This window comes from Hibiscus syriacus, unplaced genomic scaffold, assembly GCF_006381635.1.
Source record: "Hibiscus syriacus cultivar Baekdansim isolate YM2019G1 unplaced genomic scaffold, ASM638163v2 tig00003041_pilon, whole genome shotgun sequence".
Taxonomy (NCBI): Eukaryota; Viridiplantae; Streptophyta; class Magnoliopsida; order Malvales; family Malvaceae; genus Hibiscus; species Hibiscus syriacus.
Genome location: NW_024061960.1, coordinates 3208632 through 3234076, shown reverse-complemented (window position 1 = coordinate 3234076; position 25445 = coordinate 3208632). Strand labels below are relative to the sequence as shown.

General features: G+C 31.9%; 1 protein-coding gene across 1 annotated transcript; it reads left to right on the top strand.

Annotated features, from left to right (window-relative positions):
- The first annotated feature begins 1618 nt into the window (after positions 1–1618).
- Positions 1619–24697, top strand: LOC120168023. The gene is made up of 8 exons (XM_039176889.1): positions 1619–2648; positions 2715–3028; positions 3113–3295; positions 3379–3504; positions 3589–3758; positions 4031–4146; positions 4228–4562; positions 24425–24697. Exons 1-8 carry the CDS (start codon positions 1619–1621, stop codon positions 24695–24697), a joined length of 2547 nt encoding a protein of 848 aa, XP_039032820.1.
- The last annotated feature ends 748 nt before the right edge of the window (positions 24698–25445 follow it).

Genomic DNA, 25445 nt, shown 5'->3' with positions numbered 1-25445 from the left:
CCATTTGCCTTCACCTTCATACCTTTTGCATAACACTCGTTGAAAGAGTGAAAACCCATTCACCTTCAACCTCCTCGTCTTAAAATCAAACTGGTTTAGAGAGATTTTGAGAGATTTAGAGAAACAAAGATATTTTCTTTCTTGGGTTTTAGGGTAATCGAAAGGCTTAGAAAATTTTAAAAAATCTTATTTTGTGGGTTTTTGGGTAAACACTCGCTTGATCGAAAAATCTTTAAGGTCTTCTTCCGTTTAACAATTAGATATTATCGTGTAGAAGAAGACTCAAACGCGAGATATGGTAAGCGCTCAAAAAATCTTTAGGGTCTTCTTCTGTATAAAAAAATATTTTTAAAGCTCCTCAAAATAAATTTGAAAACTCTTATTTTATTATGTTAAATTTGAAAACTTTCTTCTGCAATTGTTTAGTGGTTTCTGATATTAAAATGTTATATATGTTAGGGAGTTTATATGGGTGTACTGCTTAATGTTAGTATAAATGGTTTTACTGCTTACTGATTACAGGAATGAGAATAGTATATATGAGATTATATGAGTTTAGTGGGTTTACTGTTAGTATATATGTTAGGGAGTTTATATGAGTTTAGTGGGTTTATTGTTAGTATATATGTTAATATATATGTTAGGGAGTTTATATGAGTTTATATGAGTTTAGTGGGTTTACTGTTAGTATATATGTTAGTATATATGTTAGTATATATGTTAGGGAGTTTATATGAGTTTATATGAGTTTAGTGGGTTTACTGTTAGTATAAATGGTTTTCATGCTTACTGATTACACGAATGAGAATAGTATATATGAGATTATATGGCTTTTTCTTATGCTTATTGCTTACTGATTGCACGAATGGGTTTGTTGTTAGTATACATGGGTTTACAGCTATATATGCTTACTATTTTATAAAGTATATGTTCTGGTATGTTTATTTGGATAATTTATGTTTATTGATATAATATATGTAGTGATAGAATTATTTGTTTGCATGAATATATATGTTTTGCATGAAATCAATGAATGTGAGTACTGCATGTATATGTTGTGCATGAATATATGTGTTTAGTGAATTTCAGTATGTTGACTTTTGCATGAATATAGGTACTGCATGAATATTATGTTGGGGTTTATGGAATTAATATCACTTTTGCACTTTTGTAATTAATTTTTTCACATATTATATTTGTCTATTTATATCAGTTTTGCAGTGCACATATGCAAACATGTAACTTTGCAATTTTTGTGGTCCCCATATGTTATGTGTTGCTATTAGTATAGTATTTTGAATGTGATCCCCACATGTTATGTGCTTGAATCTATTATTTGAAAAGTTCTTTTTTGTCTCTTTTGATATATTGTTAGTATATTCAGTTGTAGTTAAATATTCTTTAATTATTTGAATAATAGTGAAATATTTTCATTAACATATTTGAATTCTCGAAAATTTACAACTTTAGTACATCATGGGGGTTTTTTGTTAAGAGACCAAGGCTGGAATACACTGGTATACTTGTGGACTACTTTGACAACTGTGATGTTGATGAAATGTTCATCTTTGTAATTATTGATATGATAACCAAATTAGGAATTAGTTATTCACTTAAGATGTTTTGGCAAGTGTCAAACATTCCACTAGAGGTCAAACCACTCTTAACTGATAGTGATATCCTTGAAATGCTTAGGGTTTTACCTAGTGACCATCACATTCACATTTTTTTGGAAGGCGTTGAAAGACTTAATGAACATAATCAACACTGGTCTGAACATAATCAACCTGAAATTGATGAAGCAGAACCAGTTGAACCAGAAATTAGTGAACCCAAAATTAATGAACCAGAACTAGGTGAGCCTGAAATTAATGAACCAGAACCAGCTGAGCCAAAAATTAATGAACCAGAACTAGCTGAGCTAGAAATTAATGAACCTAAAATTGATGAACCAGAACCTACTGAGGTGAGGATAGATTCTGAGTATGAAGCCCCACAGATAAGTAGTGAAGAATCTGACTTTTCTGGTAGTGATAATGACTTTGAAAATTCAGAAGTTGAATTATGTGATTTGAATACTGAGGTGGAAGCTAATGAAATGAGGGTTGTTAGTGACTCTAAAGATGGAAATTTTGACTCATTATACAGTGCAGATGAGTCAGATGGTGATGGTTCACATAGGAAGCCTAGACACCCTGAATTTAATATTACTATAGATATTGTAAACCCTAAATTAAAGGTTAGACCAATCTTTGCTAACAAGACAATATTAAGGGTAGAAATCAGAATGTATGCAATTAAAAATAGGTATAATGTGAAGTTTAGAAGAAATAACAACAGAAGAATCCAAGTAAGATGTAAGGCAGGTTGTCCTTGGGTTTTATGGGTCTCTCCACTTACCCCTATAGATCCTAGTGATGGTACTTGGAAAATTAAGTCACTGAATGATGAACATACATGTCTTAAGGGGTTTGAAAATGCTAATATAATTGCTAAGTGGGTAGCAAAACAATATTTTCAATCATTCCATGTTGATCCCAATTATTCTGTTAAATCTATTAAGCAAGATGTGTGTAATGATTATGGCATCATGGTATCTACATCTAAGTGTTCTAGAACTAAGTGTATAGCCCTTGAAAAGCTACATGGTAACCACACAGAATAGTACACCAAATTGTATGATTACCTAAGTGAGCTTAGGTACACAAATCCAGGCACAACCACTGTTTGTCAGTTGGATGAGAGAGTTTTCAAGAGGGTTTATATTTGTATGCAAGCAACGAATGATGGGTTCAAATCAGGGTATAGGTTGATTATATGTTTGGATGGGTGTCACCTAAAGGGATTTTTTGGGGGTCATCTACTAGCCGTTGTTGGAGTTGATGCAGATGACTCTATTTATCCATTAGCCTTTGTAGTTGTAGAGAGTGAGAATCAATCATCATGGTTCTGGTTTTTAGAATTACTGGGTAATGATTTGGAGTTGAATAATTCTCACATATTGACATTCATGACTGATAGACAGAAGGTATTTATTCTCATACTTTTAAAATTCTATTTATTTTAAATCATTCTAATTTTGATTTCTAATCTTTTATTTTGCTGTGTATAGGGGCTAGTAGAAGCTGTGGCAGAATTGTTCCTCAATGTAGAACATAGAACATGTGTGAGACACTTATATTCGAATTTTAAGAGCAATGGTCATCACAAGGGGAAAACATTGAAGGACCAACTATGGATGGCTGCTAGGGCAACATATGTTAGAGAGTTTGAATATGCCATGGAAGGAATAAAGGTATATATATTTTTGGTAAACTTGTTATTTTACATGTGTTAATGTTGATGAAGAGTATAATAAAAATAAATTATTTCATGCAGCTTTTATCAGGGACAACACACAAGTGGTTGTCAGAGAATAATCCTAAACAGTGGTCAAAGTCACACTTCTCTTTCAAAGCCAAGTCAGACATGCTGTTAAACAATCTTTGCGAGTGTTTCAATAAGGTGAATATGACAAACCAATTTATACAATTTTTAAAATATTGTTATTATGTAATCTAAGATGTTTTTTTTTCATTTTGTGATTAGTTGATACTTGAAGCTAGAGACAAACCAATTATTACATTGTTGGAGTCCATTAGAACAATGTTGATGCAAAGAATTGCAAAAAAAAAAAAAGATCAAGCTAATAAGTTTGTTGGGTTTGTATGCCCTAAAATTCAGAAGAAACTATGCAATGCAATATCACAAGCAAATAGGTATAACTTTTTATATTTTTTCCATTTGTTTTGATTGCATATTGGTAATGCTTTTGTATGCTTTGGTTAACTTGCTAATACATATTCTTCATACATACTGTTATTATATATTGTTACTGCATAATGTTATTGCATATTGTTCATGCATAATGTTATTACATATTGTTCATGCATATTGTTATTGCATATTGGAATAATTGAATACTGTTATTACATAACTTGTTAGTGCAGACTGTAATTGTGTTATGTTTATATATATTTTTCTTGTACAGTTGTTGGCCCATTCATGTTGGTGTACCAACATACCAAGTTTCATGTGGTCCTTCAAATCAGCATTATGTCAACATTGAAACTAGAACTTGTTTATGTAGAAAATGTGAACTAACAGGTAACTTAATGTTTTATTAATATAATGATATTTCTTTTCTTTTCTTTATTTTTTATAATAACTAATTGTTTTTTAATCTAGGTATTCCTTGTATACATGCAATTTCTGTCATAGTCATGAATCATGAAAACCCAGAAAACTTTCTGGACCAATGCTACTTAGTGAAAACCCAAATGGACATATACTCACATTTTATCAACCCGGTTAGAGGTCCTAATCAGTGGACTCCTATTGAAACAATGGAGTCTATCTTACCACATACCTTGAGAAGGCCACCGGGAAGACCACATAAGAACAGAAGAAGGGAGGCTGATGAAACACCCCCTTATACTCGTAGGGTGACAAAGAAGGGAGTTAAAATATTATGTAGAAAGTGTGGGGGTTCTGGACATAATGTCAGAACATGCAAGGGTCAGGTTGGTCGCAATACAAGTCCCCTCCAACAAACATCTGCTGCAAGAAGATCAAAACTACCAATATGTTTTAGATTAGCTTTGTTTTAGCTTGCATTTATTTTAGATTGATTGGAGCTTATTCGTTGAGTTAATCGATCGATGGAATTGGCCAAGAGGGGGGTGAATTGGCAGTAAAAAAATTAGTGGAAGCTTTTGCAGAAAATTGAAAATATTTGCACAACGATTTAGAGTGGTTTGACTTTCTCAACCAAAGTCTACGTCCACTACCTTAGCTATCCACACTAAGGATTTTCCAACAAATTCACTAATTTGTTCTTTCTTTTGAGGTCAAAGAGTAACCTTACAACTCCCTCAAGAATTATACCCTAAATTCTTGAGCACACTCTTTTTCAAAGAGAAATACATAAATTTGCAAACTTACAAGGAAAACCTCACAAGGTAGATTGTTTGCACAATTCTAGAACAAAGAAAGAACACTTAAGGATAAATACAATAGAGCAAAAATGGTGTTCTTGAAAGAACAATGAATATTGAATGAAAAATAGGCTTGAAGTGCTCAAACAATGAGTTTGATGCTTTCTCTTTGATTCTCTCTCAATTCTTGATAATTGTTGTTTCTTGTTATTGATCAATGGCTTCTAAGCTTATTTAAATACTCCTTTAATTGATTCTGAATGTTGGGGATGATTTGTAGAGTCAATGGAGCCGTTTTAGTGTAAAATCAATTAATAAAATAGCTTGGAGCGTGGGGGGAATCGATACCCCCTCATAGGGAATCGGTTCCCTAAGTGTAAAATTCAAATATTTCGACCGTTGATCAGGGGGAATCGGTACCCCTCTGGGGGGGAATCGGTTCCCTCCGAGCATTCTATTTTTCTCGGAGCCAAACCATTCAGGGGGGAATCGGTACCCCCTTGGGGGGAGGGAATCGGTTCCCTCTGGACATTCTGGAATTTTTGGCTTTGAAACGGTTCGAAATACTTTGTAAAATTATTTTGAAATAATTTTAAGATTAAAACTTAATTTTACACTTGAGTAAGGATTAAAATGACTTTTGAAAGATTTGGAGTAATATTTTGATATTCGAATAATTATATCGAATATACTTAAAAAATCTTTTTGGAAAATCTTAAAATTCATTTATCTTAATTTGTTATATCGAAATATCAAAATGTTTTCAACAATCTCCCCCTTTTTGATATAACAAAACATTTTAGTAATTTTAAGATTTTGAAATCAATTTTTGAAATTACTCCCCCTTACTCTAACACTTCTCCCCTTTAAAAACACAAACATTTAAAAACACAAACATTAGTTCCATAATTAGCCAATTGGACCTTTAAAAGGTTTTAAATAAGTTTTTGAAAAACAATTAGCCAATTGATAACTAAATATAGCGTAAGCTGCTAAGATCATAATCAAGAGAAAGATTAGTCATTAGTTCCATAATTCAATATTCATAAACAATGTGAAATGACAAAAATTGGTCATAATGCAAGTAATATGTAAATGATGCAAAAATAAACATTAAGCTCAAAATGAAAGTGAAAATCAAACCAAATATATAAGCATGTAAGTTCAAATATCCAATTATCTAACAAATTCAAACACCCAAAATAAAACAATCCATGAACATCAAAATGTTTCACAATTAAAAGTTCTGAGTTCGGGACTATAAACCCATTGACCCAAAGACCGAGTTTGATAAACAAATTACTAAGGATACAACCATAAACCAAGGTTTCTATATTGTTGGAATGAACAATGTTTATGGAAACTCAGTAAAGATGATTTGTGGCAGATTAATCTTCTTTTTATGTTGGATACAATATATCCACCATATATCTATGTTCCTAAGGGATGAGTACCTACCTCCGGATGGTCTAAACCACCAAGAGATCAAATAATGAAGGAATCTATCACGATGAGTTCTTAGGGTACTCTCACTATCCTTAGACTTATAGGGTGAATCCACAGTCTCTTTTTCATTAAACCTGAGTTATCTAGTCCAAAATGGGTAGCGATTGTGCCGGAGTCAATAAAAATGAATTGTCCTAAAATATAGGTTCGAATTCCTATAGTTTCAGATCGGCGCTCGTTTTGGACACATACCATATTGGAATAGAAAAATGCAGACTAATTGATGATAAACCAAAGGTTTGAGTTTAAAGAGTTTATCAAACTTCTAGGATTTAAGAGTAGGAAGATATTGGAAGTCCATATCTTCTATAGCTTGGATCGAAGGGATACGCTCTTCCAGATTTTATATGACTCAAAACAAGTATGATACATATGGTATAGATCTTGTCCACAGCCAGGTACGTTGAAACAAGAGTTCATAATGGTCATATTTGGGTTATTTGGATTGGGTAGAGGAATAAGAGGTCGATTTTGACTTGAGCTACTAGACAATATCCTAGGTCGTTTAGGATTTGACATGGTTTAAGAATCAGAATAGAATATGTAACCTGTAAATTTAAACACATGTATGCAATATAATCAAACCCAAAACTCAAATGAGTCCTCAATATTTCAAGGTTCTCTAAATCGAATCCTAAAGGGCAATGTTTTGAAAGACTATTTGGAAAATAATGTTTGAAAATCATAATACGTATAGTTTTTAAGAAAACATAATTAAATCAAAAACATCAATTAAAACAACAATTTTCGCTTTTTTTATTTCAAAATTTAAAGATAGTTTTGAAAAATTGAGTGTTTTTGACGAAATTGGTTGTAAAATCATCATATAACCAATGCCCGATGTAATGTTCATCTTAGAACTAATCAAAACTAGTCCTAAGTTAAACAATCAATGAAATAGAGGATTTTGAAATATTACCTTGAAAATTTGGATTTTATGAGAATGTGATGTTGTTTGCAAGGATTAGAAGTTGAAGAATGATCTAATTCCGACTTGTATTTGATGATTTTGGCAAAAATGGAGATTTAGAGAGAAAGAGAGGATGAACGACGTTTAAGAAAGAAGAGAGGTTTTGAGAGAATGGGTTTTCTGGTCGTGATATATCCAGAACCCGCGGGAGGTATCAATTCTCTCAAGGAGGGAATCGGTTCCCATTCAAAGGGGGAATCGGTTCCCCTTCAAGGGAGTATCGATTCCCTCTACACTAAAACTGCTAAAATTTGATTTTTAAACACTCAAAATGCTAAATTAATTTTCTCTAGTGGTATTGGCAACTCATATATTGAAAATTAATCATGTTCAATCAATCAAATTTATCATTAAAATTTATTTGAACATAAAGTTAATTTTCACCAAGAATCATAAACTCCCCCTAACTAAAAGTAATGAATGCAATCAAAAATATTATTATATGCATTTTTCATTTATTCTTAAAAGTGCTAAAATTATTTTAAACACTAAGTGAAGATAGGTCAGTTAAACCTAATTCTCTCCTAAGTGTCCAAAAACGTTCTTTGTCTAAAGGTTTTGTAAAGATATCCGCTAATTAATGCAAAGTATCAACAAATTCTAGAACTACATCTTTCTTAGTGACATGGTCTCTAATGAAGTGATGTCTTATTTCAATGTGCTTAGTTCTAGAGTGTTGGATGAGATTTTTAGTGAGACAAATAGCACTAGTATTGTCACACTTGATAGGAATGGTACCTACTTCAATTCCATAATCAAAAAGTTGTTGTTTCATCCATAAAACTTGTGCACAACAACTACCAGCTGAAATGTATTCGGCTTCAGTGGTAGATAATGCAACACAATTTTGTTTCTTTGAAAACCAAGAAATCAACATATTTCCAATGAATTGGCAAGTACCGGAGGTGCTTTTCCTATCTAATTTGCATCCTCCATAATCCGCATCAGAAAAGGCATGCAAGCTAAAGCTAGAGTCTCTAGGATACCAAAGTCTTAAACTAGGAGTGTCCTTAAGGTATCTAAAGATTCTCTTAACAGCTAGTAAATGTGATTCCTTAGGACATGATTGAAATCTAGCATATAAGCAAACATTAAACATAATGTCCGGTCTACTTGCAGTTAGATAGAGCAAAGAACCAATCAATGACCTATATAATTTAACATCCACACATTTACATCATTCATCTATGTCAAGCTTTGTTGATGAGCTCATTGGTGTAACATCCGCAATACCGGGTTAGTGACTAAATTGAAAAGTTTCAGAATTTGGTGATCAATTTAGGAAAAATTAAAAAGTTTAGGGATTTAAAGTGTAATATTTTGATAGTGGATTAAATGGTAATTATGGAAGAATTGAAAGGGTATTATGGTCTTTTTATGTAAAAGATATTTATCTCTTATTTAAAGAGAGAAGCTTATGGGTGAGGAAGTATCTGGAAAGCTTCATTCTTCTTCTTTCTTCTTCCCATTGGTTTACTTCATAAGGGTGAGTTTAATTTCAGCTTCTTAATTCTTGAATTTATAAATTAGTTTTGATTCTTTGGGTATTAAATAAGCTTAAGGAAAGCTTATATGGGATTTAAACAATAAGATAAAGGAATTAAGAAGGAATTTGTAATATGAGTTTTAAGATGAAATTTTGATATGGTATGGTTGTTGAAGTTTTATGGATGAATTTGACTTGTCATCAATCTAATTAAGAAGTATGAAGTGTTAGAATTGGAATTAGAACACATTGAAAATTTAGTTTGATTCTTGAATGCCATGTAAATGATGGAAATTTGAGTTTAAAGAAGTGATTATGGAATAGAAATGAGTTTAAATATGTGTATGGAAGTTAGGAATATTAAAGGAAGTAAAATATGAAGGTTTAAGCTGAAATGAAGTGAATTTCGAGCTCAAAAATATGATTTCTGGGCAAGGGGAATCGGTACCCATTCAAGGGGAACCGATACCCCTTCAAACAAACAAAAATTTCCAGAATGTCATAAGGGAATCGATACCCCCATAGTAGGGAACCGATTCCCCCTAAAGGAAAAATGTGAATATTGGTTTAATAAGTTTGTTTAAGTTGTTAGTATCCAATTACAAGGTGTAGGTATCTAATGATTGCCTCAAAATGTACATTTATGTACTGCGTGTAAAGCAATTCCAGAACATTTGACAAGTAAGATCGATCAAGGGAAAGATAAGAGATTGGAATTGACTAGTGAGACCAAGGTGAGTGCATATTAGTATTATATGATGTTAAATGGAAATAAGACTTGCGACAAGTCTATTTCCATAGTAAAATGCATGAATGCATAAATAGAAGTATATATGTGTATGATTTATATGTGTTGACATGTTATTGTATATATGTATTATATGGTTGATATGAATATGTGATTATGAATAGGTAGAAAGGAACCAAATGATGATATAAGAATCTATTATAAGATATATGATATGAAAATATGATAGTGAGCTATGTGAAAGAACTATGAGATATATGAGTTATATAGAAAATATATGCGAACAAGATATGACATCTATGTTTATATGAAACAATGCAAGGTGATATGAGCTATGTGAGATATGAATATAAAATCATATGAGAAGTGAAAAGAATTACATGAAAATAGACTAAGTGATTACATGTATATGTGAAATAAGCTATATGATACGATCTATGTGATTACATGCAACATATGATATTAGATATATGTTTACACATACATGTGGTATGTGACAGAAGAGAAGGAACATGTGATTATGAGATCAATGATTACACGTACATGTGATACGTGACTGAAAAGAAAATATATGTGTTTATAATAGAAAGAATATGAATAAGTAATGTGAACTGTTATAAATGATAATGCCCATGTTATGTGATATGAGAGCTAGGGGTATAGTTGGCATGCCAAAGGTCGAGGGTTTACCTATGTTCTTCGGGATATATGGACTATTTACCTATGTTCTTCGGGACATATGGACTGTTTACCTATGTTCTTCGGGACATATGAACTGTTTACCTATGTTCTTCGGGACATATAGACTGTTTACCTATGTTCTTCGGGACATATGGACTGTTTACCTATGTTCTTCGGGACATATGGACTGATTACCTAGGTTCTTTCGGAATCTATGGACTGGTCCTTCGGGACATTGATCGAGCTGTGGTGATAGCATATGTGTGCACAACCTCAATGTACTCACATACCTTAAGTTCTCACTAGTGTACATGGGCTAATAAAGTGATTAAACAAGCATACTGAATGTGATATTTATACGATGGGTTTATAAATGGTTATCAAAGGTAAGTGGTTTGAAATGTGTTACATGAACCATATGATCTTATGTGTGTTTCTTAATGATAATGATGGTATATGTTTATGTATGCTTTATGTTATATGAAATATTATATGTTTTATATGGCTCACTAAGTCATCGACTTAGCGTGTGATTGTTTCACACGTAGGTTTGGAAAGCGAAAAGAAAAGTAAAGAGGAACAAGACAGGTCAGTTACTTCTTACCGAAGATCCGATCAGAAAAGATCTCTTGAATTAGATGTATTCTGTACATTGAAAATAGTTGGCATGTAATTAATGTTTTTGAATTGTATATGCTCTGATCGGTTTTGTCAAAAACATTTAAGCTCTGAATAGTTCTGGAAATATTTTGAATAAGTTACATGTACAAAAGTTTTAAATTACTCACTATTTTATACGAGTAAAGGTTTTTGAAAAGTCAATGTGACACTTCGGACTCGTATCCTGGTCGGATACGGGTTGGGGGTGTTTATCTAAAGATTCTCTTAACAGCTAGTAAATGTTATTCCTTAGGACATGATTGAAATCTAGCACATAAGCAAACATTAAACATAATGTCTGGTCTACTTGCAGTTAGATAGAGCAAAGAACCAATCAATGACCTATATAATTTAACATCCACACATTTACCTCCTTCATCTATGTCGAGCTTTGTTGATGAGCTCATTGGAGTGTCATAAGGTTTCCCATTTTCCAGTCCAAACTTCTTGAGCATATCTTTAACGTTCTTAGCTTGATTGATGAAGATGCCATCTTTTCTTTGCTTGATTTGGAGTCCCAAGAAAAATGAGAGCTCCCCCATCATGCTCATCTCAAATTCACATTGCATTAGCTTAGAAAATTCTTGGCAAAGAACATCATTAGTAGAACCAAATATTATATCATCAACATAAATTTGAACTACTAATAAATCTTTACCTTTATGCTTTAAAAACAATATAGTGTCAACCTTCCCTTTTGAAAAACCTTTTTCAATTAAAAAGTTTGACAATATTTCATACCAAGCTCTAGGAGCTTGTTTTAAACCATAAAGTGCTTTTGTCAATTTAAGAACATGATTTAGAAATTTTAAATCTTCAAAACCAGGAGGTTGTTCAACATACACTTCTTCCTTTATAAAACCATTTAAAAATGCACTTTTAACATCCATTTGATATAATTTAAATTCATGAAAACATGCAAATGCTAATAACATTCTAATTGCTTCCATCCTAGCTACGGGAGCGTATGTTTCATCATAGTCTATGCACTCTTCTTGAGTATACCCTTGAGCAACAAGTCTAGCCTTGTTTCTCACTATATTACCACTTTCATAAAGCATATTCCTAAATACCCATCTAGTACCTACAATAGATTTATTACTAGGCCTTTCAACTAATGTCCATACTTTACTTCTCTCAAATTGATTTAACTCTTCTTGCATAGCCATAATCCAATGTTCATCATTTAATGCTTCTTTAATATTCTTAGGCTATATGCATGAGATAAATGCAACATAATTACAAATATTTCTAAGAGAAGATCGAGTTGTTACCCCTTTGGATGGATCACCTATAATCTCACCATCCTTGACATAGTTGTACTCTCTTGGATAAGATACTTCCCTTTCTTCAATGGTTGGATTCTCGAGAGGATCATGAGTTTCCTCATCTTTCGTTTCTTCCTTTGATGATGGTTCTCCAACGTCGTGTCTAACGTCATTTGTATTTATAATACCTACATCATCATTCAAACAAGAATCCTTCCTCGGAAGGAGATTATCATCGAAAACAACATGTATAAACTCTTCTACAACCAAAGTTCTTTTATTAAATACTCGATAAGCTTTAGAATTTAAGGAATAACCCAAAAAAATTCCTTAATCACTTTTAGCATCAAATTTGCCAAGATTATCTTTACCGTTGTTTAAAACAAAACACTTACATCCAAAAGGATGAAAAAAACTAATGTTATGCTTTTTATTTTTGAAAAGTTCATATGGAGTTTTCTTTAAAATAGGCCTAATCATTGCTCGATTAATAAAATAACAAGCGGTATTTGTGGCTTCCGCCCAAAAATACTTTGGCAAATTGTTTTCACAAAGCATGGTTCTAGCCATTTCTTCTAAAGTTTGATTTTTCCTCTCAACAACTCTATTTTGTTGAGGGGTTCTAGGTGCTGAAATATAATGGCTAATACCATTAGAATTACAAAACTCGGTAAATCCAAGATTTTCAAATTCAGTTCCATGATCACTCCTAACACTAGTTATAGAGTAACCTTTTTCGTTTTGGATTATTTTTGAAAACGTGATAATTTTTTCTAATGCTTCATCTTTAGTACATAAGAATAGAACCCAAGTATATCTAGAATAGTCATCTACCAAGACAAATGCATATTGTTTTTGTAACATCCCAAATCAGGTCAGTGACTAAATTGCAAATTTTAAAAACTATGTGCTCGATTTTGAAATAAGTTAAAAGTTCATGGATTTAATTGAAGGAAGTTGATGTTGGATTTAATGGTAAAGTTTGAAAATAACAAGGGTATTATGGTCTTTTCTAACAGAAGATTTTTATTCTCTTTTTAAGGGATATAAAAACGTGGGAAAGGAGATAATTTCTCCAGAGTATTCTTCAGTCTTCTTCTTCCTCCTCTCCACCGTGAAGCCTTGTATAAGGTAAGTGGGTCTTCAGTTGGTTAATTCTTTCGTTTTAAAGCTTGTTTTGATTCTTAGGATGTTAAGAAAGATTAAGAAAAGCTTTAGGTTGCTTAAAACTCAAAGATTAGCAAGTTATGAGAAATTAAGAAAAATGAGTTTTTAAGTGAATTTTTAAAATAGAAGGAGTTAATTGATTTTGAAGTTTAATTTGACTTGTCAAGGGTTAAATTAAGAGATATGAAGTGATAGAATGAGTTTTGGAACATGTTGGAAATTTAGTGTGATTCTTGAATGCCATGTAAATGATAGAATTTTGAGTTTAAAGAAGTGATTATGGAGTAGAAATGAGTTTAAGTATGTGTATGAAAGTTAGGAATATTAAAGGGAGTGAAGTATGAAGTGTTAAGCAGAAAATAAAGTGATTTTCGAGCTAAAAATATGATTTCTGGGTTAAGGGAATCGATACCCATTCAAGGGGAATCGGTACCCATTCAAGGGGAATCGGTACCCATTCAAGGGGGAACCGATACCCCTTCAAACGAACAAAAATTTCCAGAATGTCATGAGGGAATCGATACCCCCATAGTAGGGAATCGATTCCCCCCTAAAGGAAAATTGTGAATATTGGTTTAATAAGTTTGTTTAAGTTGCTAGTATCAAATTACAAGGTGTAGGTGTCTAATAATTGTCTTAAAATGTATAATTATGTAGATTCAGAGCCTAATCAAGTTCCGGAATCATTGACAAGTAAGATCGATCAAGGGGAAAGATAAGAGATTGGAATTGACTAGTGAGGCCAGGTGAGTGCATACAAGTTAGTTTATAATGTTTAACGGAAATAACACTTGCGATGAGTTTATTTCCTGAAGTGTTACATATGAATTCATGATTAAAGGCATGAGTTGAATATGAGTGTATGTATGCTTGATTATCTGAATTGATATGTTTTGTATGTGCCATGTGGTTTATGTAAAAACACGATTAAGTGTTAATGAGAATATAAAATAGTTATGAAATTATAGGAATATAGAAGATAAGTCAAGAGATGTAGGGAAATGGAAATAGATGTTTAAAAGTCATAGGAGAACAAATATAAGTAATATGATACTGAATATAAGACTATGTGAATACATGGTTATGAGATAAAATATAATAATAGGAAAATATATGAGTTCATGAGAAGTGATATGAACTAGGTAAACATGGGTAACAGTATATGCATAATGGAAACATGAGTTGGACAAGTACATAGTGGTATGATTTATTATGAGAATTAGTATAATAAGGCTTTTTGATTTAATGAGAGTTAAGGGAACTAAATAAGATTGAATTATAGAATGAAATGGGAATAATATATTAATTAGGAAACTTGAATATAAAGGGACGATACGAATATGCAAGATAAGTTATATAAATATCTATGGAGCTATATGAAAAGATTATATGAATATATGAAATTGAATTAAGTAAAGAGATTAAATTGGTACCTAAATAAAAATACTATTAAATGATATATGTTTAGAAATACGACATAATTTATAATCTAAGGGAATACAAAGAAATGGAGCATAAGGTAGATAATATATCAATTATTATATCTATATGATATATCATCAGATAAAATGAAAGGACTCTGAAAATTGATATAAGCTATGAGAAAGTGTTCTAGGTGTTTCTATGTGTTATATGAAGCATATATCATATGTGAACAAGATATGATATGTATGTTTATATGAATATCTGAGAAATGATCTAAGCTATATGATATGATATATGTGATTATATGCACTTTGGGATATATGTTATATGAAATGGATCTATGTGACTACGTGAGAAAGTATAAAAGCTATGTGATATGTAAATGTGAATCATATGAAAATGTTCTATGAGTAATTGAACTATGTGTATATATGAATATGTGAAATGACAATGCCCATGTTATGTGTCTTGAGAGTTAGAGGTATAGTTGGCATACCAAGAGTCGAGGGTCTACGCGGTCCTTCGGGACATATATGTATTCCTTGGAACATGTGTGATGTCTTTTGAGACACATACTTGATCCTTTGTATATGTATATGATTCTTAAGGAATTTCTATGTGGTCCTTCGGGACAAATTCTACGCGGTCCTTCGGGACAAATTTCTACGCGGCACTTCGGTGCAAAATTCTACGTGGCACTTCGGTGCAATTTATACGAGCTGTGGTGACAGCATTAGTGTACAACCTCTATAGACTCACATATCCATAGTTCTCACATGTGTACATGGGCTAATAAAGAAATACCAACAAACATATTACATGTGACTTGTATGCTTTTGTGCTATGAATGATAGTATATAATTTATATGATGAGATGTTGATGGTATGATTAAATGAGTCAATGTTGGTTAAAATACTAGGTATAAGATGATATGTATTAAGTGATATAAACGATAATAATATTGATAATGAAATAAAGCTTGAGATGGAAATGATGAGTGACGAATATATGTGTGTGTATATATGTTCTTACATGTAATGATGTATTGCATAGGTGTTATAGGGATTTGTTACATGAATCAGGGTATGAGTGGTAGCATCATGCATGATTACAAGCTATAGTTTATATTACATGTTTATTTGCCTCACTAAGTCGTCGACTTAGCGTGTGATTGTTTCACACGTAGGTTACAGAAGCGATAAGAGAAGCGAAGAAGAGTAAGTCAGGTCAGCACCTCCCTTACAAAATTTCAGATCAGAAAATAGAGGATTTAAATGATTTTGGTCATTTTGAATATAGTTGGCATGTACTAATTGGTTGAATTATGTATACTCTGAATGATTTTGGTTATTATGGTCAGTTTATGTAACTAAACCGCTTTTACTTTAATGAAAGATTTAAAGTTTCTTTGAATTTTGTCAAGAGTCAAAGTTTGAAAAGTCAATATGACACCTCAGACTCGTATCCGAGTCGGGTACAGGTTGGGGTGTTACATTTAATGGTATCAGAGCAAGGTTTAGCCGATTCTCGGCATAAACCGAAGTTCAAAGTGTCATAAGATGTGTACATGCCAAGATAAGGTGGAAAAAAAATTTATGATCTGATAGTGTAAGGAGTGTGTTGTCTTGCTAATAGAATTAGATTGTTAATTTATAATAGAAGTACGATTATAGTAATTTCAAAGTGAAGTAAGAGGCGATATTCCTGATTGTGATAGCAATTCACCTGCCTTGGCCAGGCAGGGGGAAGAGCGGACACCTCAGGAAGTGCTTCATAAGATCAAAGACTGATTTCAAAAAGTTGAAATCATATTAGAATAGTGATAGAAAGTTTTCACAGGTCTGAATCGAAAAAGTGATATGAAGTATTCTTATTATTTCAAGGATGCGATTGAATATGGTGAACAAGTGTCACCATAAGAAAGTTAAAAGATCTAAGGATGTGGCTAGAATGGTAGAAGAGTTCAAGAATAAGTGAATCAGTGACCAGTTTATAAGATAAATGCAATCAGGTGTGATGAATTTGAAATAAAGAGATAGTACTGTGTATAAGCCAAAATGTGGATATTATAAGGGTTTGTATTCTAGATGAAAAGAGTTAGCGTTGACTAACCTGATTATGTGACGAAAAGTGTATTGGAGTTAAAAGATTTGAAGATATTGTTATGATAAGTTAACCGAATATGAAACGGATATGGATATAGTTGTGTATCTCGATTATTTAATTGTGATGTAGTGAAGAAGATAAGGATTTGTATGGTTAAGGAAAGTTATAAAGTAATAGAAAAGTTTAAGAATCAATATATCAGCAATCAGTTTATAAGACAGAGAAAGTTAGAATGCTTGAGTTTGAAAACAGAGGAATCGTAACGTGTAGGGATATGAATGTAGTTTGATAAATCGAAGGAATTGTTGTTAAGTTATTTGAAGGAAAAATGATGTATGTAAGCGTGGTATGGAGGGTTTGTGCCTAGATGAAAAGAATATTATTGATGTTAAAATTGTTCTTTTCAAGAAGTGATGAATTATATTAAAGATCTAGAGAAATCTCAGAAGAATTAAGAGAATTTGTATCTCATAAAACAAATCGACACTATCAAAGAGAGACATAGATTACAATTGTCAATTACAGATTCGATTTGAATTAGTTGTATTCCATATCAAAGGATCAAAACTTGATGAAAGAAAGATATGCTTGAATAGTAGAGTATGGTACTGGAAGATTAAATAAGGACTTTACAAAGAATAAGGTATGTGCAAGGAGTGTTGATTATCAAAGTTATGAAGAGATGATAAAGATTAGTAATCAGAGATGAGCATAAGTGAGAGGAAAAGAGTATGTGAGCATGAAAGAAAATATATATATATGATTTGTGTATAGGGAGATTTTGATTTTTGAATGAATAAAGGAATAATGGAATAACGAAATGAAGGGAAAAAGTTTAAAGAATCAGATGTGATAAAGGTTATGCTTCTTGGTCAATGAGATTTAGTCAAAGGAATAAAAGTTCGTTATTATTGCAAGGTAATTAAAGATTGATAAAGAATTTGATTGATTAATGATTTTGAGTGATAAGAACTGATGATATTGGTTATATGATAAGTGACATGATAAGGATGTATAAAAAAAAAAGTTGAAGAACTAAGGGAAAGAAAGATTAAGTAAAGGAAAAACATGAGAACATTAGCAGGCATGTTCTTATCAATGTGTGCAGTGAAAATTCGAGGATTAATTTTCTTTAAAGGAGGGGAGATTTGTAACATCTTAAATCAGGGTCAGTGACTAAATTGCAAATTTTAAAAACTATGTGCTCGATTTTGAAATAAGTTAAAAGTTCATGGATTTAATTGAAGGAAGTTGATGTTGGATTTAATGGTAAGGTTTGAAAATAACAAGGGTATTATGGTCTTTTCTAACAGAAGATTTTTATTCTCTTTTTAAGGGATATAAAAACGTGGGAAATGAGATAATTTCTCCAGAGTATTCTTCAGTCTTCTTCTTCCTCCTCTCCACCGTGAAGCCTTGTATAAGGTAAGTGAGTCTTCAGTTGGTTAATTCTTTCGTTTTAAAGCTTGTTTTGATTCTTGGGATGTTAAGAAAGATTAAAGAAAGCTTTAGGTGGCTTAAAACTCAAATATTAGCAAGTTATGAGAAATTAAGAAAAATGAGTTTTTAAGTGAATTTTTAAAATAGAAGGAGTTAATTGATTTTAAAGTTTAATTTGACTTGTCAAGGGTTAAATTAAGAGATATGAAGTGATAGAATGAGTTTTGGAACATGTTGGAAATTTAGTGTGATTCTTGAATGCCATGTAAATGATAGAATTTTGAGTTTAAAGAAGTGATTATGGAGTAGAAATTAGTTTAATTATGTGTATGAAAGTTAGGAATATTAAAGGGAGTGAAGTATGAAGTGTTAAGCTGAAAATAAAGTGATTTTCGAGCTAAAAATATGATTTCTGGGTTAAGGGAATCGATACCCATTCAAGGGGAATCGATACCCATTCAAGGGGAATCGGTACCCATTCAAGGGGGAACCGATACCCCTTCAAACGAACAAAAATTTCCATAATGTCATGAGGGAATCGATACCCCCATAGTAGGGAACCGATTCCCCCTAAAGGAAAATTGTGAATATTGGTTTAATAAGTTCGTTTAAGTTGCTAGTATCAAATTACAAGGTGCAGGTATCTAATAATTGTCTTAAAATGTATAATTATGTAGATTCAGAGCCTAATCAAGTTCCGGAATCATTGACAAGTAAGATCGATCAAGGGGAAAGATAAGAGATTGGAATTGACTAGTGAGGCCAGGTGAGTGCATACAAGTTAGTTTATAATGTTTAACGGATATAAGACTTGCAATGAGTATATTTCCTGAAGTGTTACATATGAATTCATGATTAAAGGCATGAGTTGAATATGAGTGTATGTATGCTTGATTATCTGAATTGATATGTTTTGTATGTGCCATGTGGTTTATGTAAAAACACGATTAAGTGTTAATGAGAGAATATAAAATAAGTTATGAAATTATAGGAATATAGAAGATAAGTCAAGAGATATACGGAAATGGAAATAGATGTTTATAAAGAGTCATAGGAGAACAAATATAAGTAATATGATAATGAAATATAAGACTATGTGAATACATGGTTATGAGATAAAATATGTAATAATAGGAAAATATGATGAAAGTGAGTTCATGGGAAGTAATATGAACTAGGTAAACATGGGTAACAGTATATGCATAATGGAAACATGAGTTGGACAAGTACATAGTGGTATGATTTATTATGAGAATTAGTATAATAGAGCTTTTTTATTTAATGAGAGTTAAGGAACTAAATAAGATTGAATTATAGAATGAAATGAATAATATTAATTAAAACTTGAATATAAAGGGACGATACGAATATGCAAGATAAGTTATGCTAATATCTATGGAGCTATATGAAAAGATTATAGAATATGAAATTGAATTAAGTAAAGAGATTAAATTAGTACCTAAATAAAAATACATTAAATGATATGTTTGGAAATACGACAATTATAATCTAGGGAATACAAGAAATGGAGATAAGGTAGATAATATGATATCAGTTATTATATCTATATGATATATCATCAGATAATATGAAAGGACTCGAAAATTGATATAAGCTATGAGAAAGTGGTCTAGGTGTTTCTATGTGTTATATGAAGCATATGATCATATGTGAACAAGATATGATATGTATGTTTATATGATATCTGAGAAATGATCTAATATATGATATGATATATGTTATATGCACTTTGGGATATATGTTATGAAATGGATCTATGTGACTACGTGAGAAAGTATATAAGCTATGTGATATGTAAATGTGAATCATATGAAAATGTTATATGAGTAATTGAACTATGTGTATATATGAATATGTGAAATGACAATGCCCATGTTATGTGTCTTGAGAGTTAGAGGTATGGTTGACATGCCAAGAGTCGAGGGTCTACGCGGTCCTTCGGGACATATATGTATTCCTTGGAACATGTGTGATGTCTTTTGAGACACATACTTGATCCTTTGTATATATATATATGATTCTTAAGGAATTTCTATGTGGTCCTTCGGGACAAATTCTACGCGGTCCTTCGGGATAAATTTCTACGCGGCACTTCGGTGCAAAATTCTATGTGGCACTTCAGTGCAATTTATACGGAGCTGTGGTGACAGCATTAGTGCACAACCTCTATAGACTCACATATCCATAGTTCTCACATGTGTACATGGGCTAATAAAGAAATAACAACAAACATATTACATGTGACTTGTATGCTTTTGTGCTATGAATGATAGTATTTAATTTATATGATGAGATGTTGATGGTATGATTAAATGAGTCAATGTTGGTTAAAATACTAGGTATAAGATGATATGTACTAAGTGATATAAACGATAATAATATTGATAATGAAATATGGCTAGAGATGGAAATGATGAGTGACGAATATATGTGTGTGTATATATGTTCGTACATGTAATGATGTATTGCATAGGTGTTATAGGGATTTGTTACATGAATCAGGGTATGAGTGGTAGCATCATGCATGATTACAAGCTATAGTTTATATTACATGTTTATTTGCCTCACTAAGTCATCGACTTAGCGTGTGATTGTTTCATAATTAGGTTACAGAAGCGAGAAGAGAAGCGAAGAAGAGTAAGTCAAGTCAGCACCTCCCTTACAAAATTTCAGATCAAAAAATAGAGGATTTAAATGATTTTGGTCATTTTGAATATAGTTGGCATGTACTAATTGGTTGAATTATGTATGCTCTGAATGATTTTGGTTATTGTGGTCAGTTTATGTAACTAAACCGCTTTTAATTTAATGAAAGATTTAAAGTTTCTTTGAATTTTGTCAAGAGTCAAAGTTTGAAAAGTCAATGTGACACCTCAGACTCGTATCCGGGTCGGGTACGGGTTAGGGGTGTTACAGTTTTCCACCCAAGCTAGTAGTTCTAGATGGCCCAAAAAGATCTAAGTGGATCAATTGTAATACTCTACTAGTTGACACATCATTAATGGATTTAAAAGAAACTCGCATTTGTTTTCCTTTAGCACAAGCATCACAGATTTTATCATTATCAAATTTTAGTTTAGGCAGCCCTCAAACCAATTCTCCTTGAACTAACCGTTGCAAAACACTCATACTAGCATGTCCTAGTCTCCTATTCCATAACAAATTATCATGCTCATCCCTAGGAACTAGGCACAAAATAGTCATATCAATAAAATCTAAATGCATCATGTATATATCCCTATTTTATGACCAACAAGCATAATCGAAAATAGATGCAATGTCAATCAATTTTGCAATCATTTAAAATAAAAAATTGTATCTTTTATCAAATTTATTTTTCAAAAGATTATGCTTTTAACCCATTCACATATAAAACATTATGCAATGTTGATTATAGAGATTAAGAGCACATGCATAAAGTTTTTGAAAATGTTATGCATTAAAACTTTATAATATTTAAACAAAAATCTATGCATAAACATTAAGAAAAATTTCAGGTCAAAATTTTGCAAAACCAAAGTTCTTGAAAATCGATATCAATTGTTAAAGAGATATCAATTAAATTTTAAAAACAATTTTGACCAAAAATTAATATAATGAACTAGAGTTTATAAAACATTACCAAAAATTACCATGTTCATCATACAATATTTTCCAACATACATGAGATAAAACATAATTCAACATTTTAAAACCTCATGCATGCATAAACTAAATGAGCAACCAAATAATAAAAATATTAAGTTTAGAGGTTACCCATTCCCTTTTTATGTGTGGCTAGAGCATCTTGAATATCATCATCTTTATCACCATGGCTCTCATACACCTACAAGAGACATTTAAGTAGATTTTGGTATCCAAATTGCTTTGGATCCTTGAACATTAGTTTCAATGCCTCTTGTTCCTTTTGGAACCCATACTTGTCTAATTTTAAATCGTTTTCCTTTCTTTAAAGGACAAGTATGTTCCTTATGACCATGATAATGACAATGTGAACATATTGTCATTATTGAACTAGATGAATTATTTAGAATGATCTCTTTTTCTCTTGTTAAACATTAAAGCTTATCTTTCAAATTGAAATTTTCTTTTTCAATACTTTCAAACTTCATTTTTGAGAGTTCTAAATCCTTCTTTAAGATTTCATTTTGATTTTCAAAATCCATTTTCATTTCTAGAAGAAGTTTGTTTAATTTGAAAATTTCTTTTTCAAAGTTTTCAAATTTTATTTTTGAAAGCTTTAACTCCTTTCTCAACATTTCATTTTGATTTTCCAAGTTTGTTTTAGCTTTCAAAAAGAAGATCATTTTTAGCAATAAATTTAGAAATCAATTTATTATATTTGGAGTTCATGGTCTCAAACTCCGAAAAGAATTCATCATAAGCATCTTGTAACTCATTAAAAGATTTTGAAGTTAATCTATTTGAGTTAGAAGATACATTTGGCTCTGTGAGAGCTAATAGAGACATCACCTTTATTGGTTCTTCTTCTTCCTTGTCTCCATAGATCTTTTCAAGCTTATCCCACATCTCATTGGCATTTGAACAAGAAGAAACTCCTTTATATACATTAGGATCAATTTCACAACACAACATATGCATAGCTTTTGTATTTTGTTGAGCTTTCTTCCGTTCTTGATCACTCCACTTCTTTGTCTTCTTTGTAGGAGAAGAATATCCTTTCTCGATCATCATCCAAGCTTCCATATCAAATGCTTGGATAAATATCATCATAAGCTTCTTCCAACGACGATAATTTGTTCCATTGAAGTGTGGAGGCATGTCAATTGGTCTGGATTCTTCCATGGATAATGAACCGGAAGTGGACGCCATCTTTATCGATTTAACTCTTCCCGGATCTACTCAAGAGGAAGTTAAACCTTCAAATGAGTTAAGCTTTGATACCAATTGTTGAGTTAATCGATCGATGGAATTGGCCAAGAGAGGGATGAATTGGCAATAAAAAAATTAGTTGAAGCTTTTGCAGAAAATTGAAAATATTTGCACAACGATTTAGAGTGGTTCGACTTTCTCAACCAAAGTCTACGTCCACTACCTTAGCTATCCACACTAAGGATTTTCCAAAAAATTCACTAATTTGTTCTTTCTTTTGAGGTCAAAGAGTAACCTTACAACTCCCTCAAGAATTATACCCCAAATTCTTGAGCACACTCTTTTTCAAAGAGAAATACACAAATTTGCAAACTTACAAGGAAAACCTCACAAGGTAGATTGTTTGCACAATTCTAGAACAAAGAAAGAACACTCAAGGATAAATACAATAGAGCACAAATGGTGTTCTTGAAAGCACAATGAATATTGAATGAAAAATAGGCTTGAAGTGCTCAAACAATGAGTTTGATGCTTTCTCTTTGATTCTCTCTTAATTCTTGATAATTGTTGTTTCTTGTTATTGATCAATGGCTTCTAAGCTTGTTTAAATACTCCTTCAATTGATTTTGAATGTTGGGGATGATTTATGGAGTTAATGGAGCCGTTTTATTGTGAAATCAATTAATAAAACAGCTTGGAGCGTGGGGGGAATTGATACCCCCTCATAGGGAATCGGTACCCCTCTAGGGGGAATTGGTACCCCTCTGGGGGGGAATCGGTTCCGTCCGAGCATTCTATTTTTCTCGGAGCCAAACCATTTAGGGGGAATCGGTACCCCCTTGGGGGAGAATCGGTTCCCTCTGGACATTCTGGAATTTTTGGCTTTGAAACGGTTCGAAATACTTTGTAAAATTGTTTTGAAATAATTTTAAGATTAAAACTTAATTTTATACTTGAGTAAGGATTAAAAATGACTTTTGAAAGATTTGGAATAATATTTTGATATTCGAATAATTATATTGAATATACTTAGAAAATCTTTTTGGAAAATCTTAAAATTCATTTATCTTAATTTGTTATATCGAAATATCAAAATGTTTTCAACATTATTGATTGTATTTGTTTTTTTATTACAGTTTAGAAGATCAAATGAAGCTGTCATGCAAAATCAAACAAGTAGTTCAAGGTCACAAAAACCTGCAGGGGTTCATACTATTAGATGCATGCCCACTCCCACTATATCATTGAGTCAAGATAGTTGTGTCACTCAATCGTCTCCCCATCAACAAGTTCCAACACTAAATCAAGCTGCGATGCAAAATCAAAGAACTAGTCCAAGGCCTTCACAAGGCTATACTGTTATATGGATGCCTACCCCTACTGTCCACATAGGCAACAAACGTTTTTGAGTCATTCATCTCCAAAGAGGCATAAAAGTGATACTTCAGGCAACCAACCATCTCCACAAAACTAGACCTTTTGTTTGATATTTTGAATAGTGCATTTGACCATACACATTATAATGCTTTGATCAGCTGATATTGTTAGGTTTTATGGTGATAGCTGATATTGTTAGATTTTGTTGTGATAGCTGATATTGTTAGGACATGTGAGGGATAGCTGATATTGTTAGGTTTTGTGGTGACAATTGGCAATAACTTATGTATGTCGAAATAATTGTTCTCTAAATCTTTTGTGTATTTGCTTATGTGTAGTGGTCAAACATTCAATGTATGTCATATACTGGCTTGAAAATGAATTCAATGATATTTTTTGTATGTTTTATATCCTTATATTTGAAACATTTCCTTAAAACAAATCTATCTCACAAATTTAACATTTCATTAATACTTAAAGCATTACACTGAAAATAACAGGTTACATACATTGCATCTTCAATTCTAACACAAGTCTTGCATCTTTAATTCTAACACAAGTCTATTAACCCATACAATGTAGTTAACAACACAACATAATATTACCCTAAATTACTCCCACAAAAAAGACAAAAAACAAGACTTAAGTGATTATAATTCCCACTATCACTCCCACAAAGAAAACAAGACCAGAAGTCAAAATCCAAGCAGATTTTCGTTTCCTTTGTTCATCCTCCATAGCTCCAATCTTTCTTAGAAGACCAACAATAATAGCTTTTGA